This window comes from Corvus moneduloides, chromosome 13 (assembly GCF_009650955.1).
Source record: "Corvus moneduloides isolate bCorMon1 chromosome 13, bCorMon1.pri, whole genome shotgun sequence".
NCBI classification, from domain to species: domain Eukaryota; kingdom Metazoa; phylum Chordata; class Aves; order Passeriformes; family Corvidae; genus Corvus; species Corvus moneduloides.
The window spans coordinates 6,269,649-6,287,038 of record NC_045488.1 but is presented as its reverse complement, the minus strand read 5'-3'; the positions used below and the strand labels follow the sequence as shown (position 1 = coordinate 6,287,038).

At 43.5% G+C, this 17,390-nt stretch overlaps 1 protein-coding gene across 1 annotated transcript in view; it reads left to right on the top strand.

Annotated features, from left to right (window-relative positions):
* The window catches only part of AGBL1 (ATP/GTP binding protein like 1), a 272,270-nt gene that overhangs the window by 15,657 nt on the left and 239,223 nt on the right, over positions 1 to 17,390 (top strand). Inside the window, exons 2-5 of the mRNA XM_032123269.1 lie at positions 3,907 to 3,970; positions 5,258 to 5,404; positions 5,978 to 6,109; positions 8,471 to 8,564. Of these exons, the coding sequence (XP_031979160.1) occupies positions 3,907 to 3,970; positions 5,258 to 5,404; positions 5,978 to 6,109; positions 8,471 to 8,564 (437 nt within the window). The remainder of the gene's footprint in view (positions 1 to 3,906; positions 3,971 to 5,257; positions 5,405 to 5,977; positions 6,110 to 8,470; positions 8,565 to 17,390) is intronic.

The window sequence follows — 17,390 nt, the reverse complement described above, 5'->3', positions numbered from 1 at the left end:
CAGCCAGGAGCTGATTAAATGCATCTGAGCTCAGCCCTGTCATACTCCTGGTTGGGTGAAGACAACAGAAAGCTTTGCTGGAGTAAGGCTAAGAGAGATGAGGGACTCTGACCAAAAAGGACAGCCATGCTTGATATCTGAAGTGATGTTTTTGCTAGTTTAGCCTTTGTCCAGCCACAAGCTGTGAGAGGCAACTACAGGCTGTTGTTAATAGGTAACAATTTGGCTCTAACTGTAAATCCTTTTAGTGAAATCCTGCAGGAGGTCAGCGATTTTGTAATCTAACTTAAGCCTCTGGGAACTTTTCTCTGCTCTTGTTCCACCCATATACAACAAATGTATCTTCATTAGTCTGTGCATACGTAGATGCTGAATCTAACATTTGTAAGCGCTGGCAGGAGTGGAAAATACTTAGCAAGAGGAATTTTACTTCCCTCCTCTCTTTGGTTGTTCTTAAACCATCAAACATCGCTCTTTCAATAAAAATAAGTAATGTGTTTATTTTTACCAGAGCTGGGTAAGAAATTTGCATTAAAGAAATTACTCTATTCATCTTTTTTAGATCAGGCACAAGTTGTGATTTTTGCATTTGTACTTACTCTTCAAAAAGATTTACTGATTATTTTTTATGAATGAATATGTTGGCAATTCATCCACAAAGAGTTTGTTACGTGTATTAATTTAAACAATTGATTCTAACAGATTTTAATGTCCAAATATCTTTGATGACTTCAAAAACCCGAAGGTAATTAGTCAAAATCTGAGCTGTTTCTTTTCAACAGGCAAGTTGCCATTTAGCAAGACAGTAGCAACTTTAGGGCTACTTTTTTTTAGGGCTGGTTTTTTTCTGTATTATCTTGCTATTATAAATGGGAGCTCTGTTCTTCTGCAGAAGTCTGTATTATCCAGTGCTGCCACTAAAGTTACTGGGAAATATGTTAGAATTTGTAATGGGACTGGGGTTTTATCCACTGTTTCAGCCAACACATGAGTCATCCAATTCCTTCACTAGTGTGCAAGGAGGAAGGGCAACAATGAAGCACCAACACAGAATGCTAATGTTAAAATATCAAGAGTAAACACTCAGGTAAAATATTTGGCAATATCACCCAGCTTTAATTTTCACATTTTAAGGGTTGATCTTTCATGTTCCCTGAAGTTCTTTGTTTGCCTGAGTCCCTGGATAAAGTGCATGGAAAGTCAGAGGATATCTTATGTCATCACTATTTGTGTTAATGGCTTAGGAACCCACAATCCAATCAGTTAAAATAAACAACCCAGTGTAATAGGAGCATAAATCAATGAAGACTTCATTACTGAAACCTTAATGTGTAATCCATCCACCTACAGAGGAAAGGGATACTGAGAGGCAGCAAGACAAAACCAGAGGACAGTCTGATTTAGGCAACCCTGATGTTTAAAAAGGTGTTGATAACAGTAAGTCTTCCTGGAGTCAGTAAATTTGATGGATGCTCTTCATTCCTGACAATCTGCCCCTGACTATTAAGTCCCTATGCTAAAAAATGCCAAGAAACTCTGGGGAAGAGAACTCCGAATGTTCTTTGTTTAGTCTAGGAGACTTGAGACAGCTCAAATGAACAGACATGAATAAGGAAGATTAACATAGGACTAAAACTATATATCTTACCCAAGAGTAATGGTGTTCAGAACTGCTCTGACCCTGCTGCAGACTTTCCTTGCTGTGTGATCCCTTGAGCCAGTAGCACAAATCTGGACTCCTCCAAGGTGAGGGCAGCAATACTTGGTGAACCAAGAGTTACTGGATTTCATTGAAGCCACGTATTCTGTTTGTCTTGGCTCTGAAAGGAGCAGTAATCCCATCACATCGAGCCTTTTGATTTCAACATGGATCATAAAAGGGCTGAACTTTTACATTCAGTGCTGAGATCTCTGCTTGTTGAGTTAATAACAAATAGAAACAGCAGGCTCTCTCTCTGGGCATGGGCCAGCTCTGAGGTGGGGATGAGACAAGCACTTTGCCTGTTGGTTTTAGCTAAGAGTGAAAGCAAGGTGAGCCTTTAGAAAGCCATCAGTGCTCACAGACCTTCCTCCACCAAGTTCCCATTTCAGAAGTGATTCTCTGCTTGTTTGCTCCAGTCTCATCCTCACCTGACTCTTCTTCGTTTCTCCATTCCCCTTCCCTGACCACATCTTGTTCTTTACTCTCATCCCCCTGCTGATACCTCTTGTTCCTGTTGCTCATTTATGCCATCATGAAATATATATTGAGCAGTCAAAGTTTGGTAGAACTGCTAATTGGCCAAAACCAGTATGATGAGAAACCTTGTTTTTCAGAGATTTGGAGTTTGTTTTTGTTAATAATTATGGCAAAAAAAGAAATCTAAAAATACATACAAGGCTTAGGATACAGAAACTAGGAAACATTGACACTAACGTAGTGATTCCATGCAGAAAATGGCACATATAGTTTGCCAGTACAGAAGGAGATTTGGTTGCAGGGAGCTGCCAAGCATCCTACAGGATTTTTGTGACAGGGGTGGAAATCTGTTTCTCCAGGCTGGCAGTCACCTTCTCTGACTGCAGACTGATCATTTTCCTGCTCTATCCTCATGTGTCACTCCATGCATACCCTCTTCAACTGTAACAAAGGAGGTGGTATGAACTGCAGCTCCCTAATTATCTACACAATCCTCAGCACCTTGTCAGTTTGTGCTGTGACATTTTCAGGGACTCATTGGGAAAAAAGTGTCCATTTGCAATAATAGTCATTGTTACAGATATGAATTAGATTTTCCCTGACATTCTTTCTAGAGTTTCTTTTTTGCTAGGTGTTACTTCTCAACTCGTCTTAAATATTCAGTTGCATAATGTTAAATGTGTCAGAGAATGGTTGAATCAATTTGGCTGGTAAAATGATCACATATATCCAGAACAGATACCGGGTTAGTTTAAGTTACCAAGTAGGTTAAGTTTCTGAAGCAGTTCAACAGTCAGAAACATAGGAGCCATATATTTGTGAGATGTTACCTTATTGTCATAATTTAATTGAAAATAAAATTATTCCATTATAGTTTACGTGATCCTGAAGTTCTTTGGGACCAAGGCTATTCAAATGCAAGTTTTGTATTATATTAGAAATTTGCATGGTGTTGCATCTGTTCAGAAATTAAGACACCCAGGACTTAACCCAAATCCCTCAGATTGCAATACACACTGGTGATTAATTCTTGAATCACAGCAGTGAAATCTGTTTGGAGGAGGATTAAAGAAGGGGTCTAGTGTATCACACAGATGGGTGGTAGATATCATGTGTTTCCTTCTTCTCAAGTGCATTATATCTTATTTCCTCTAGTGAAAAATTTAAAGTAACTGTAAAGCAGAATGTGTCATGTCAAAGTGTGGTGGTAACTTGGTCTTAAAATTAAATTATATTAGTTTTAAAATAAGCTTAGGAATTTTTCTTCTCCTCAAATTCAAGGCTTCCACGTGGTTGTAGCTGCAAAGACAGGACAATATTCTTGTAGATGGGATTTTTATAATTTAAATATATTGTTCTTCAACTCCAGTAATAAGAGATACTGTCATGGAAAACCACCCCACATTTAGCATTTCTATGCGATACAGAATTTCCTCAACTTTGGAGTAGCTAGATCAAGTCAAAAAAGAGAGCTTTAGTTTAGAATTCAGATGTAAGTTCTACAGAAATGCTACTGTGTATTAAATACTGTGTACTATGATCTGTCAGAGGCTTTTAAAATGTGTTATCAATATGTTTCCACATATTCACTGTCCAGATGGCACAAAAATGCTCAGTATCCAAACAAGGATCTCAATGCCTCTGCGCTGTGTGATGCACTGCAGCCCTGTGCAGCAGGAAGTGCCCTGTCCTGAGCTGATCCCTAATGTGCTGTGTTTCTGTTTCAGAGCTCCTGTGACAAGGATGTCATCCTGAACATTCTCAGCGTCCTCACTGACTTGCTGTCTCTGGGTAAGGAAGCAAAGATCTGGGGCAAAGGCTGTGGGCAAGGGCAGAAAAGGAGGTCCTCAAGTAAATCAGGGAATTTGTATTTGCATTCAACCTTGGCCAGGTGTTTGCAAGGTGAAAAAAATATAAATTGTATCCATAGATAAGCAGTCCTTACTCCTGTGTTTGGAAAACTGAGCTTATTGGGAGTGTTAAAGAAAAAAAAGAAACTCAGAGAAAGTTTCGATTTTTTCTTTATAGTTTTGAAGATATCCATGGGTTGCAAAGCGTTTCATAATCCCTGGCAGTCAACCACTGGAAATGTTCACCAGTGCCATTGGAGAGAGGGCTGTGGGACAGGGAAAGGAACCTGACTTTTTGGAACCCAGGGACCCTCTAATGCAGAGGGTTCAGCCTCTCTCCAAAAGGCACTTCTACCTTGGGGCTGCAGGGAATGGATGTCGTTTTATGTGCTCAAAGCTGCATGAAAAAATAACTGTATTGGCAAAAGAACTGAAAAAAAAAAAAGAAATCCAGTTCCCTTTCCTTTCTACTCCATCACAAAAATCTCATCTGCTAAACAATTCCCAACCCAACTAAGCTGTCAGGCTGTGGGGGCTGCATTAGTGAGTGCTGGATCCTCGTGGGTCCCCCACTCCTGGAAGCCCCACCAGAGACATCACCTGTCCATCTGCGCCTCTCCCTTGGAGCCCTGCATCCCTGTGCCTCAGCTGGGTGGAAGAATGGCCTCCATGGAGAATAGGGGCTCCTACTCTCCTCTAGGAACTGACCGAGCAGCATCCCCCAACCACGGAGCCTGGATCAATGTTTGTTAACACAGCAAGGCTCCCAGGGTTAGAATGTGGTTTCTTCGGAGACCTACATTTATTTGAAAGCTGTCCCCAAGGCTTCCCTAGGATTCCTTTTCATTTGACAGAAGCCCAGTGCAGCTTTAGTTCTTTCCTTGTTTAATTTCCAGTATCTAAGAAAAGATCACTGAGCCTTTTGCTACTTTGAAACCCGTCAGTGTCTCTGCTCATTCCTCTCTGCCACATTTCATTGCACAGTGAAAAACTTTTGCAGCACATGGGTTTGGAGAGACTCAATGTCATCAGAGCACATAGTTCCACCATGCAGCCACCAGCCACGTGTCCTGGGATCCATGGCCAGTTCTGCAAACGCTTGTGCGTTCATGGCACTCAAATATTGTCTGAAGGCCATCGAAGCTCCTTGTGCTCCGTGAGGGCTGAGGGTTTGTGACGGCTGTGGCTCAGGGAAGGGATGCTCTGAGCAGTCTCCTCTTTTCCCCAGGCACTGGACGGAGAATTCACTACGTGATCAGCAAAGGGGGCAGCGAGGCTTTGCTGCAGGCCCTGGCCACGGCTGCCCGGACAGAGCCACCTGACCACGGCACCCTCCTGCCCCTGCTGCGGCTGCTGGCCAGGGTGGGCCAACGAGGTACTGCTGAGTGCTGGGGGGCTTCTTGAGGGGGGCCATCACTAAGGATGACCTCATCGTGGCCTTCCAGTAGTTAAAGGGGACAGACTTTTTAGTAGGACCTGTTGCTACAGGACGAGTAAGGGTTTTAAACTGAAAGAGGAGGATAGATTCAGATAAGACATAAGGAAGAAATATTTTATGATGAGGGTGGTGAGGCACTGGCATGGGTTGCTCAGAGAGGTGGTGGATGCCTCATCCCTGGAAACATTCAAGGTCAGGTTGGACAGGGCTTTGAGCAACCTTGTCTAGTGCAACTCATTGCAAGGGGTTTGGACTAGGTGGCCTTCAAAGGTCTTTTCCAGTCCAAACTGTTCTATGATTCATCTATGGTGACTTAAAGTAAATCCCATGTTTTTCTGTTTCCAGCAAGATTAATACTGATTTAACTCATTGATGTATTTGAATGCCTTTGTAATGAGGTTTTTGAGTTTCGAGGTTTTTGAGTTTCAAGGTTTGGTGGAAATATGTTTAGCAGCACTGCTGCAACGACCTGGCCTTTGCAACAGTTTAATTCTTATTTGCTTTTCACAGATAGGAAGTTTGGGCTGAAAGTGCAGAAGGCAGAAGCCACTGATATAATACTGAGCTTGACAAGAAGAAACCTGGGCCACCACCTGCACCTCACCCACTGCCTCTGGGTCCTGCGTGTTTGTGCTTCTAATGGTGAGTGCCAGGATTTTCCTTTTTTCCTCTGTGTGACAACCACCAGGGTCCTTTTTTAGTCATTTCAATGCAAAGAAACATTATTCCTGGTAGGGTTAGTGCCTGCATGCACCATTAATATACAGAAAAGCACAAAAGCCAGAACAACCTTAGAAAAAGGTGCTCCTCAAGGGGCCTATGCAGCCTTTACAGTGCATTTCATCCGCGAGCTATGGAAATAAAAGTGCTGTAGTGAAAAATATTCATGGCAAAGATCTCCTATTCTGGAATATAGACAGTCAATTCTTTTGCTCTGAGACTTGGGTACCTTAAGTCTCTATACAGTTCCCATTACCATAACAGCCAAATGTCTCACTATTGTTGATTGTATTGATCCTCAGAGCAGCTCCATGAGGGTGGAGAAGCAGAGGGAGAGAGAAATCTTTTACTTATTCAAGGTCCCCCAGGAAGCAGATTTTAAATCCTGTTCTTTTGACTAGTATCCCCTCAGATGTGCACTCTCCCAGCTTTTCTTGCTTGGCAATGCCCTCACGTTAAATGATTCAAGCAACGGGATTTCCAGTATTCCCTCCTGGGATCATTACAGACACATACAGGCTTTCCCTGCTATAAAGCACTGAGCTTGTCAGCACAAATTTCCCTTTGCTCACTCTAACCCTTTCCTCTCCTTCCCTACATCCCTCACCCAGCAGAAAATTCTTGATGGCCATCCTATCTGCAGTCTGCTATGTGCACCCTGAGATTTAGCTCTCCTGGCACCCAGCCCTGCAGGTTCCTTCTGCCTGGACAGGAGCTGGTTTCATGCTTTGGGCTTTCTCAGGCAAGCAGCCAAGCTTCAACACTCAATCCCTCTCCCCGTGATAAGCAGTATTTGAAAGTTTGAGTGTGGCTGAAAATACAACCAAAGCCAGAAGATGAAGTGTGCCTTTATTTGGGTTTCACAGCTGTGCAGTGACCCTGTGCTGCCTCCCACCCAAAATGATGATCTGCCCACTTCCCTGCTCCCTGCTTCAGTGCACCTGCACTCCAGTACAGCTGCTGTTTCTGCAGAGGTTTCAGGGTGCACACTGCAGCCTGGCCTCCTTTCTGTTAATGTCAGACCCCAGAACCCCAGCTCTGCACCTTTGCTGGAGCATCTCTGTTACTCTCCAGGTATCTCCAGCACTCTCCATTAATAATATTGACTTTGTGGGTTCTGTGGCCCAGCTGGGAAGCTGCAGGGGAGGTTAGGTGAAGATCTGTGGGGGTGTGATACCAAACCAGGGGGTTACATGTTCCTCACCTTAAAAATTATGTTTATGGAATGGAACTAAAGGGAAGTCGGAACCATATAAAACTCTTGAGAGTGCTTATGTATGAACGCAATAAAGATGAGTCTCACCTCATGCCCCACTCTGGGTTGCTCCTTTCACTGCCACCAGGTGTTTGTGGCTGCCCACATCCTGCTCTGGAGCGGGATGAGTTCGAGCAGCCTTGTCCATCACCCTGTCTCTAATGAATTGCCAGCCAGTGCGAATGTAGCTGGCAGGCCTTGCAAGGCTTTCCATCACAGGACAGCTTGGCAGGGACGTGGTAGGACAGCAGGAGATGATGGGCCCTCTGGCAGCTCTCTGATGACCACTGGGAGATATCTACAAAACAGCCAAAACCCAGCAGTAGGCAGACAGCCAGGGCTCCTTCTGGCTGCTGTTGATTACTGATCCTTTCACCTTGGTTGCTTCCATTCAAAATTTCAGGGCTGTATTTGTTCCTTCATTACACAGAGATATCCTGTCTCATAGTGGGGAGGTCTGGCTAAACTCCTAGGTTATGCATTAGGTATTGAAACTGATTGCAAAATCCATCTATAAAAGTTCCTAGTGTGCTAAAAAGTGAAGGATTAAAGGGAAAATTGGCCTAGATGAAATTAAACTGCATTCAGAAGCCCCCAAAACCCGCTTCCACTCTGCTGAATAATAGCACAGAAAGAAAACTCTGCCCTCTAAGCCCCTATGAAATGAACTGTCATTGAGTTGCATGTGGGTAATGTGGAATGAATTTGAGCTCTGTCATCTTTTGTGGGAGGAGGCCCTATTTAATTGTGATTTGTTATCTGGAGAGTACAATGTCTACAGGAAAAGAGGCTTTGGGGAAATTGGGAAAGAGCTGCGGGACTGGTTTTGCACCTGATTTTGGCTCAAGTTGCGTCCACAGACAGCTTTGTGCTTCCCTTTCTGTGTTTGTAAGGGGACCTATGGAGTCCAGATGGGAGCCCAAAGAGCTCATAGCCCCAGGGGCAGCTACTCTTCCCCACATCTCTTCTAAGCAATGTTGCCAGCTGCCTATTTCAGAGCTGACTGCTTTTTCCTTTTATTGCTGTAGTTACCACAGGAACTATGCTTGGCATCAATGGAGCCATGGAGCTGCTTTTCAAAGTCATCACTCCCTACAGCAAGAGACACATCAGGACGGTCAGGTAGGCAGTAGCCCCAAAGGAACTCATCTTTCCAGGACAGCAAGAAATAAAATTTTGGTTCCACTTGAAAAGGCAAAGAAATCAGAAGTGTATGCAGTTTCCACTCACTTTAAATCTGCAGGGTTTTTTAAGAGACAGAAATAGTTCCCCAAAGGACACGTTAATGCTGTGATTCATCATATGATTCATGCTGGTGGTCCTTTATTTGTAGTGTGCCCTAGACAGCGATGGCAGTTTGATTGCAAGGTACCGTCCTTCATTTCCCAGCCACAGCTGGGTTTTGAGAAGCATGTGCTGGCAGCAGACAAGACACTCCTGCCTCCCCCTCAGCAAGAATCTCCTGCCACCACCAGCCTGGGGGTAGGTAGAGTGGAATCGTGGAAGTGCTGTCTCATTCTCCATTTGCAGACAGTCATGACCTGGTCATATTTTTGAAGTACAACAGTTCTTACTAGTATTAATCTGCATCTGCTTTTAAACCCATCCCACATATTTCAAATAGTTCTTTTCTGAAGACAGCAAGTCCATTTTATCAGTTCATCTTAATGCTGAATGTTAGTCCCCAAGTTGTCTGCTCTGACCACTTCCTCAGATGTCTTTCAAGGCAAGCTTTATAAGAGCACAACACGTATCTGTGGCTTGCTCTTTAAAAGCAGGAGGAAGAATTTACTGCTGTGAGCTGTCCCCACACAGTCCTGTTTGCTTAAGCCACACAGGACCTGCCAGTTCTCCTGCTGAGACATGCAGTGCCACAGTGGGGCACAGTCCCTACTTGCTCAGGCATGTGTCAGCAGCATTCACCTAGTTCTGGCTTCTGCATGGACCTGACATGGGTGAGGTCCATGGCTGGTGATTACTGAGGAAGCAGGTAGAGCACGAGGTGAGAAGGATGGACAGACTTGGCACCCTCAGTAAAGTCTGGCCACTGCTTGCTTAGCTGTGGTTGAAGTGGGCACCAGTCACCCTGGATCCATTAAATAATGTCCATCCTGCTGTTACCATCAAAGACTGATACCAGTTCTCTCAATATCACCAGTTACACAATACACTGCATGAGAAGGAATTTGAATTAATTTCCACCAGCCACGAGTGCTGAAGCTGCACATCAACACACAGAACTGCTTGCTAAATGCAGCATTCTTCCAGTTCCTCTGCCTACACGTCTGGAGATACACAATTTTTCAGACAGTTTGCTTTGATAAATAAGGTACTGAGGGGGCCCAGCAGATGCTCAACTTCCTGCAGCTGCCTTGTTGATGGAGCCAACTCACTTTTGCCTGTGCTTTTGGCTTTCTAGCACAGTGCCAAGTACCTGGGACTGCTTCACAGCTTCAGTTCTCTCTTAGACAAAGTACCTGAGATTCCTCTACATGGTGATACCAGGATGTTTCCTACACAGAGGTTTGGCTATTACCCAGCTCAAAGAATATTACCACTAAGATATTATTCCTAGGATATCTGAGCATCCCTCAACATTCTTCTCAGGCTTCATGTAATAACTTTAAGATTTAGTCAGCCTGGAGAACTGCTTTATGTATGACGGGGTGCCCAGGATGAGTTAGACCCAGAGCTGGGCTTGGCTTCTGACGCAAACAAAAGTGATTGGTGGGTCCAAGCCCATGCTTAACTAAGCAAATTCGACTCAATTCCCTGCTTTCCTTCCTATGGAAGTGTTGGCTGCGATTAGACCAGTGTTAGTTCTGCTTCTGTGATGCACCAAGATGTGTGTGTGGTAGGACTTGGACCTGTATCAGTTTTCTGTTAAGCAATGGGACTGGCTGCCTAAAGGCTTTTAAAATGAATTTTGTGCAAAAGTACTTTATTTTCCATTGACTGCTTCCCATGGGGGAAGTGGAAAACTTGGTATCTGTCACACCTTTCTAGCTTGGCTTCTTGCTGAAATACATTTGGAGATGCAGGGAGTGCTGCTGAGGGTTGCTGTAAACGTAGGCTGTAAAGTGCTCTAAAATACTCCCTTCTAAGGGAAACAACCTCCAGAGAAACACGCTGCTTTTGATTTCAATGATTCCACATTGTCAATATGCAATATATAGCTTTTACTTCCTTTTATCTGGTGTACAAGGATTGTTTTGAACTCTTCTGTGGACATTTTTTTCCATTTGGAACACAGACACAACCACCAGAAAAAAACCCTCAAAATTGCCTTCAGTAAAGCCCATTTTATTGCTAATAAGCCTTTTTATTTATTACTGAAAAGCCTGAATTTATTTTTCAATTAAGAAAAAGGTGCCCTATGCATTAGTTTTTGTCTACCTGAGCTTTCTCACTGCTAATTCAGTTTCCTAATTTTTTTTTTTATTTCCTAAAAGATCTGTGCTCTTCTTAAAACATATTTTTCATGAGTGTGCAAACAGAGCATACAATCTTTGCTGGGACCCAGCTCGCAGGAAAAGGTGATATGACTTCCACCTGCTCTTGGTGTGATGAACAAGAACCATAAACCAGCTCAGGCCTGGTGGTCACTCAGCTGGTCTGCCCTGGGCTCAGAGCTGTGCCCTTTGTTTCATAACTAGGGGCAGCTGAGAAGGTCGGTGGCACAGTGGAGACAGCCTGTTTTACATCAGAAGAACCACACAAACCTGTTTTGTTTTAAAACACAATTGCAACCCATTAAAAGGCACTAAGGTCTTGTTAGTGGAGATTCTGCTTGTTTGCAGTTCACTTGCAAGTGCTGTTTTTGTTGTGGAAAGTGGCTTCAGGAGATGCTATTGGCAAGAATTTAGGTCTTAAGACCAGAAGAACAGACTGTACAGTGGGTTTCAGATCTTCTCTCACAGCATTAGCAAATGCCTGGAATAGCTACAGTCTGAAAGCTCTAAGCATCTCTGCAGTTCATCAGAAAATGGAGGTGGGTACATGTGGGGAAAATGTCCTTCCATGACTTGAGTTGCTCTAGCTAAAAATTTGTGAGGTGACTGGGGTAGGGAGCTTATGGATGAGTTTTCTGAGCTGGAGAGAAAGGATAAAAAGAGGTCATGTTCTTTGCCTAGCTTAGGATGTGCTCTCAGCTGTCTGATACCGGTGCAGCTCTTCCCAAAGTGGCTGTGGCTATGCTGAAATTGGGAGTGTGATATTTTGGTGTGGTTCTTGGTCACAAAAACCTCTGCTTCTTTTTGGCTATCAATATGGAAGTTGTAGAGAGCACCAGCCTCTAACCTGCCTGCAGAGCAAAACTCCAATGTTGTCCCAGAAATCCTCTGATCCTCCCTTTGTGTTTGCTCTTGATACCTTCTGTCCACCTCATAACTATGTGCCACCGTGGTTTGCCTTTTTGCTGGGATGGAACAGCTGGCAACTGTGGGAGCTGAGATTACCCTGGCTCTCTGATCAGCTGCCAGGAATGCAGCATTGGAAATGCACCCCTTCTCTGGTGGGTACACCCGTGTTCCCCTGTCCCAGGCAGCACCAGGGCCAAGGTCACTTTAAGAATCTGCCCTGCAGAGTGCCCTGTGAGAGCTATTTATTTAGCCCGCTAAGATGTGGAAACAAGATACATAGTTCTATTTATTTTTCCCAGTGGCAAAGCTCGGGGGTATTTAGAAATAGTCTCCCCATGTTCCAATTGACCTTTTCTGGGTAGATGCCAAGTACCTCTGATTCCCCTGAGACTGTGACTCATGGACTTTATTGGCTTTAGTTAGGCATTTGAGGTCTTCAGGTTGCTGGTGCCATGTCTGTGGATCTCTCCAGATCTATCCATATCTGAGGTAAAAGCTACATGGAGAAAACATGGAACTCTCTGAGGTGTAGAGAACTCTTGAGTCAGCCACTGTGAAATCCAAGTGAGTCAGACACTCAAGGCTGTCTTGCTCACCTCTCATGATGCTGTGCTGCAGAGAAAGTTTTCTGATACCTTTTACAGGGACAATTTTAAATAAAGCCAGATGATGCTCTGTTTTTCTCAGTTCTGTTTATGTCAGTAGCTGGGATATCTGATAGGAGTGTGTGTGGGATGCTCAAATCTTCACTCCATCAACACCTTCTCTAATGTAGCATCTCTGATGCCTCACACAGTGCAATGGTCACTTCTCTTTTGACTTTTTATCCTTGTTATTCCCTGGATGTTCACAGCTTCTACTCCCTCCTGCTTTCCAGTGTCCCTTTCAACACTGTTGCTTGTTATCCCAACTCACTTGTTCTGAGAGGTATTTGGATGTGTTGTGGGATGTGGAATGTGACAGTGGAAGATGTTTGCTCTCTAGTCAGCCGAGAGCTGGGTCTCTTCTGCATGACTCTCCAGGTTGTCAGGCACCAGGTATCTTCACCAGTGGCTTTGGGGGCTGTGAGTTGTCTGTGGCTTTGTGTTGTGCAGGCTCTTCTAGGACTCCTTATGTTGAAGATAGAGTATCAAAGAGGCTGAAAGTAAAACCCTCAGAATTTATTCTCCTTTCTATATGAGGAAGACTTGTGCTTTAGAAGATGGCAAATGGTGGGGTGCCTCAGTTGTTCCCTCCGTTAAGTTCTCCTTTTCTGCTGTTAAAAGCTTGGTGCACAGTTTTATTAAAGCAATTTGGACAGCCTTTTAAAATGTCTTTGTTTCTCAAAGCTCTATGAGTACATCTATTTATCATACTGGGTAGAGCTGGCTCATGGTAAGTGCTCACATAAACCTTGTATGAAAGATTACAACAAGAGAGAGTATTCATCAGAAATAAAAACTCTTTCTGTGGGTATTCAGAATACTTGGCTTTCTACATTGGGCTATTCCAGTAAAGTTTGACTACTTAATTAAAAGTGGAAAGTGAATAAAAAAAGGTCTGGGAATGGCGCCAAATTAATTCACTAGAAAATGTGTTATGCAGAAATTATCTGCCTTTGCTCATGCCCAGCATAACCCACTTCTGACATTTGATCACAATTCTTCTTGCGTTTGGTGCTTATTGTACAGTCCCAGTGCCTCAAATGCTTACTGATAATCTCCCTTTTCATTAAGGGGAGGAAATCTTCCCATGTAACTATTTCACCTGAGGTGGATATCTGGATTCCTCACATATTAAAGGGAAAAAGAAGCAAGTTCTCTTCACCTGTGGTAAATGTTTGCCTCTAGAAACTTGAGGTGTCTTGAAAATATTTGTTTCTCTCTGTGTAGTGGAGGATGAGTCTGCAGTAGGCAATCTGGAAGTGGCATGATGGCCATTTAAGGCTGGGTCAGGTAGAAGGTTGCTGAAGGAGATTTGGAGAGTGGAGTCAGATCCATCTGGTGTCAGGGCTCAAAACCCAGGAGAAATGAGAATACCACTGGTGTCTCTGCTGATAAGTGCTCAGGGGTGATTTGAGGTGGGGAGGGATTAATGAGTCTGAAACACACGGGAATATTGATGACACAGGAATCACTTCATGGCCATGACAAGAGTATCACATACTTCTGTCATGGTGGGAGCTGAGGAGATTTTTACTGACTACAGAAAGCAAAGTGCAAGTGAAGAGAGAAATGCCAAGGTGATCAAGAGAGCACATCTAAAGCTAAAAGCCATATTTAATCAGATATTGTGTCAGATTGACCAAGGAGAATATGAAGACCCTGGAAATGCTGAAGATATGTTAAGAGGCTGTACATAGCTTCAAATCAGGCTTTGAATAGAGGGATAAATATCTATTACTCTGCTTTTTAATGAAACCTGTTTTGTTTGCATACAACTGAGATTCTGTTTTCTCATCTTGAAACTGGTGCTTTCAGTGCAAGGTTGAAGTGTTGAGCCCATAGTGTTGAAAAGTGACCAAGGTGCAACAACAACAAATGCTTGTACAAGTGCTCTCCTGTGACCTTAACACCGACAGGAGAAACCAGAAGAGCAGTGGGCTATGTCTGGTTTAGACAAAGAGAGAGGAGATGTGTCCTGGGGATGACCTGAACACTGGACTTATCTCTTCTGCTAAGAGCGATGGACAGGCAGAAGGGATCCAACTGCAAACGTGCCCTAGACCCCAGTGCAGGCAGTTAGATTTTCCCTATCCTTAATCCTGGATAACACCTTGCTGGTAGACCACCATAAACATTTACTGCAGTTCCATATCCTAGACTGGTCTAAGCTTCCAGCTTGTTCTTCTTGAACAGAAGAATATGTGGCATACATGGCCACTGCCAGACAGTGTTTTGAGAAAGAGCAGAAACTCAAGGCACAGATGTGGTAATGAGCTCTTCTTCCCTGATAGGGAACCTGTGATGGGTTCTTTTTGAAGAATACCCCATATACAGCTTTATGCCTTTGTTTATTTGGCAATGGTTCCTGATAGAAGATCAAAAGCAAATCATGCTTAATTCCTCTTGTTAGTCTGTGTTTTGTCATTAATCATGTTGAGCAGTCTGGGTATTTAATTGGAAAGTAGCACATGATTCTACTGGAATGTGGTCAGAATTAATCAATGCTTAGCATTTTGAGAATAAACAGACGGTATTTGGTTCACTTTATCCATGTAAAAAATTCACGGAAAGGGACAAGATATTTCTGTTGAGCTATATCACAACTAAATGACTTGCTTCCCATCTGGTCTTGATCTACATGGGATTTATCCTAGAGGTCCTGCTAAATAAAAGTGGTAAATATCATTCTGAAGAAGATGATGCCAGCAACAAAAGAAAGAGGGTTGTCTTGAAAGTTTTCCTTTCCTTAAAGTGTCTTTTTAACTTGACTGAAATCTCAGGCAGCATGAAGCAGGGATGGTTGCATCACTAAGATAAGTAAATAACCCCTACTGTGCAAATGAGCCATTGTGATAGAAGAAATGATCTTGGAGCCAGAGGTGTCCCAGTGTCGTGCAGTTCCTTCTCTTTCATTCTTTTTATGGTCTGTGTGGTTTCTCTCAAAGAATGACCTGTTCTAATATCAATAATAAGTTACAGAATCTCATTTCAGACTGATGGTATGGCAGTGCTGCTTTGCAGAACAAATAGAGTTGCATTTCAGAATTACACTTTACTGCCATTGTACTGTTAATAGCAGTAGATGAGAGAAATTGAAAAATTAAGAGGTAGAGACAAGGGAAGAAGAGATGTTTTCAGGCGAGATTCGAAAAAGAGATGGGGAATTGATGAGGCAGAGAGGAATAGCATCTCCCAAGGTTGTTCCAGAGGTCTGGATGAACATGTGGCACACAGAAATCCTGGTGCCATCTCTTGGTGGCCTTTGGAATGGCAAGTTTCACCACAGATGCAGCTACCTCTGATCCATTAAAAATTGATGAATGAGCATTATATAGAGAGATTTTCACTTCTCAGCTTAATTTGTTATGGGAAGGCAGGAACTAATTTATAAGTGGAGCTGCTTATTGTGAGACTGTTATTTTGAAAGAAATATTTTGAAATTTTCTTTGGGGTCTACCTTATGTTTTACATCTATTTCAGGTCACAGTTTGAAAGAGAAACAATGCCTTCAGCTGAAGGCCTTTCTTTGCCTGCCCTTTGGTGAGCTAGAGTGCTATCTTTGGAAAGATGCTGCGAGGGCAAGTCCCTGCTGTTCTCAAGTTCTTGGCTTTTCACAGCCGGTGGCTATGACAGATGCAGTTCGTGGCTGGCCTCACGTGATGGCTTTGGGTATGGCCATACTGCAGGCAGCTCTGGGTTTGTTGGGCTGGAGAGTCCTTCTTCCTGAGCTTTAATCTTCCTCCTTCTCCTAACAACTGTTCAGGCTTGCAGTGGGGCCTCCAGTGTGGGCTACCTAAGCTTCTTAGGACATATCATCCAGTCTGGGAGTATTATTCATGTTGCTGTATCTGTCTTGCTGTTGGCCTCTGTTCTAACTGGATTAAAACTAGCACTTGGGTGCCTCACTGCAATCCCACTGCCTCTTAGGACCTTTCTGAGGTGTATATCCCATGTAACCATGGAAACTACTGCCACTCCTCCGAATTTCATACATCAGTTGCATCTCGGAGTGTTCCCCAGAGTTAGATGAATTAGTAATGTTAATAGTTCTTTCTTGCAGCTGAATATGATATTCCCCCATAGGAGGTTAGGTCAAGACTAGTGGGAACTGGCTATTCTAAGCATTTTGTAAGTAGCAAAACAGAGTGGAATTGTGAAAATTTGAAAAAATGAGAATGGATAAGGATTACAAAATATTTCACGGTTCAGGAAGAAATGAAGGGTTGGGATGACTTCTGGAGGTTTGTGAGTTATCTGTGAGATGAGGAGTGTGCAGACTCCTACTGATCTGGAGGTGCAGGGAGGTTTTTCACCAGTGGTGTTGGGCTGTAAGAGTAACGAAGGCAAAAAGTCTAATGTTAGGAGATAAAATGTCTCATGTCTGAAATGTTTATCTGAGACACTGTACAGTGTGTTACTGTGGGCAAGTCACCTGAGCTCAGACTTTTCATATGCTTAATACACTTAAACCCACACCTTTCTCATGCCTTGCTAAGGGTAGTGAGGGTACACTCAGCTCTGTTTGAGGCATTCAGTGAGAACATAGAGGGGGGGCAATGAGAAAGGGGAGAGAAAAACAGTAGTGAATTTGTGACAGGTTTTATGCTGAGGCAGGATGCAGCTGAAGTGGACTGTGGAGTGAACATGGAGCTGGTGCGGTGAGGAGAGGGCTGAGCAACATGTTTATGAGACTTTGTAATCATGTCTGAGGTGGCTGTGAAGTGTCAAAACCTTTAGAAAACCTCAGCCAGGCAGCCCTAGAGGACAGGGACTGGAAGGAAGAGATTTCCAAACAAAGCCTATCTGAATGTGCGTGTAGAGATGATGAACGGGTGCCCACCCTGCCTGTTTGCCTACATTGGTTTTCCTGTGTCAAGGAGACAAAGAAAGAATTCCCCCTCGGAAATCACTGAGTTGGGTAATGACGTGAATCTCTGATAGAG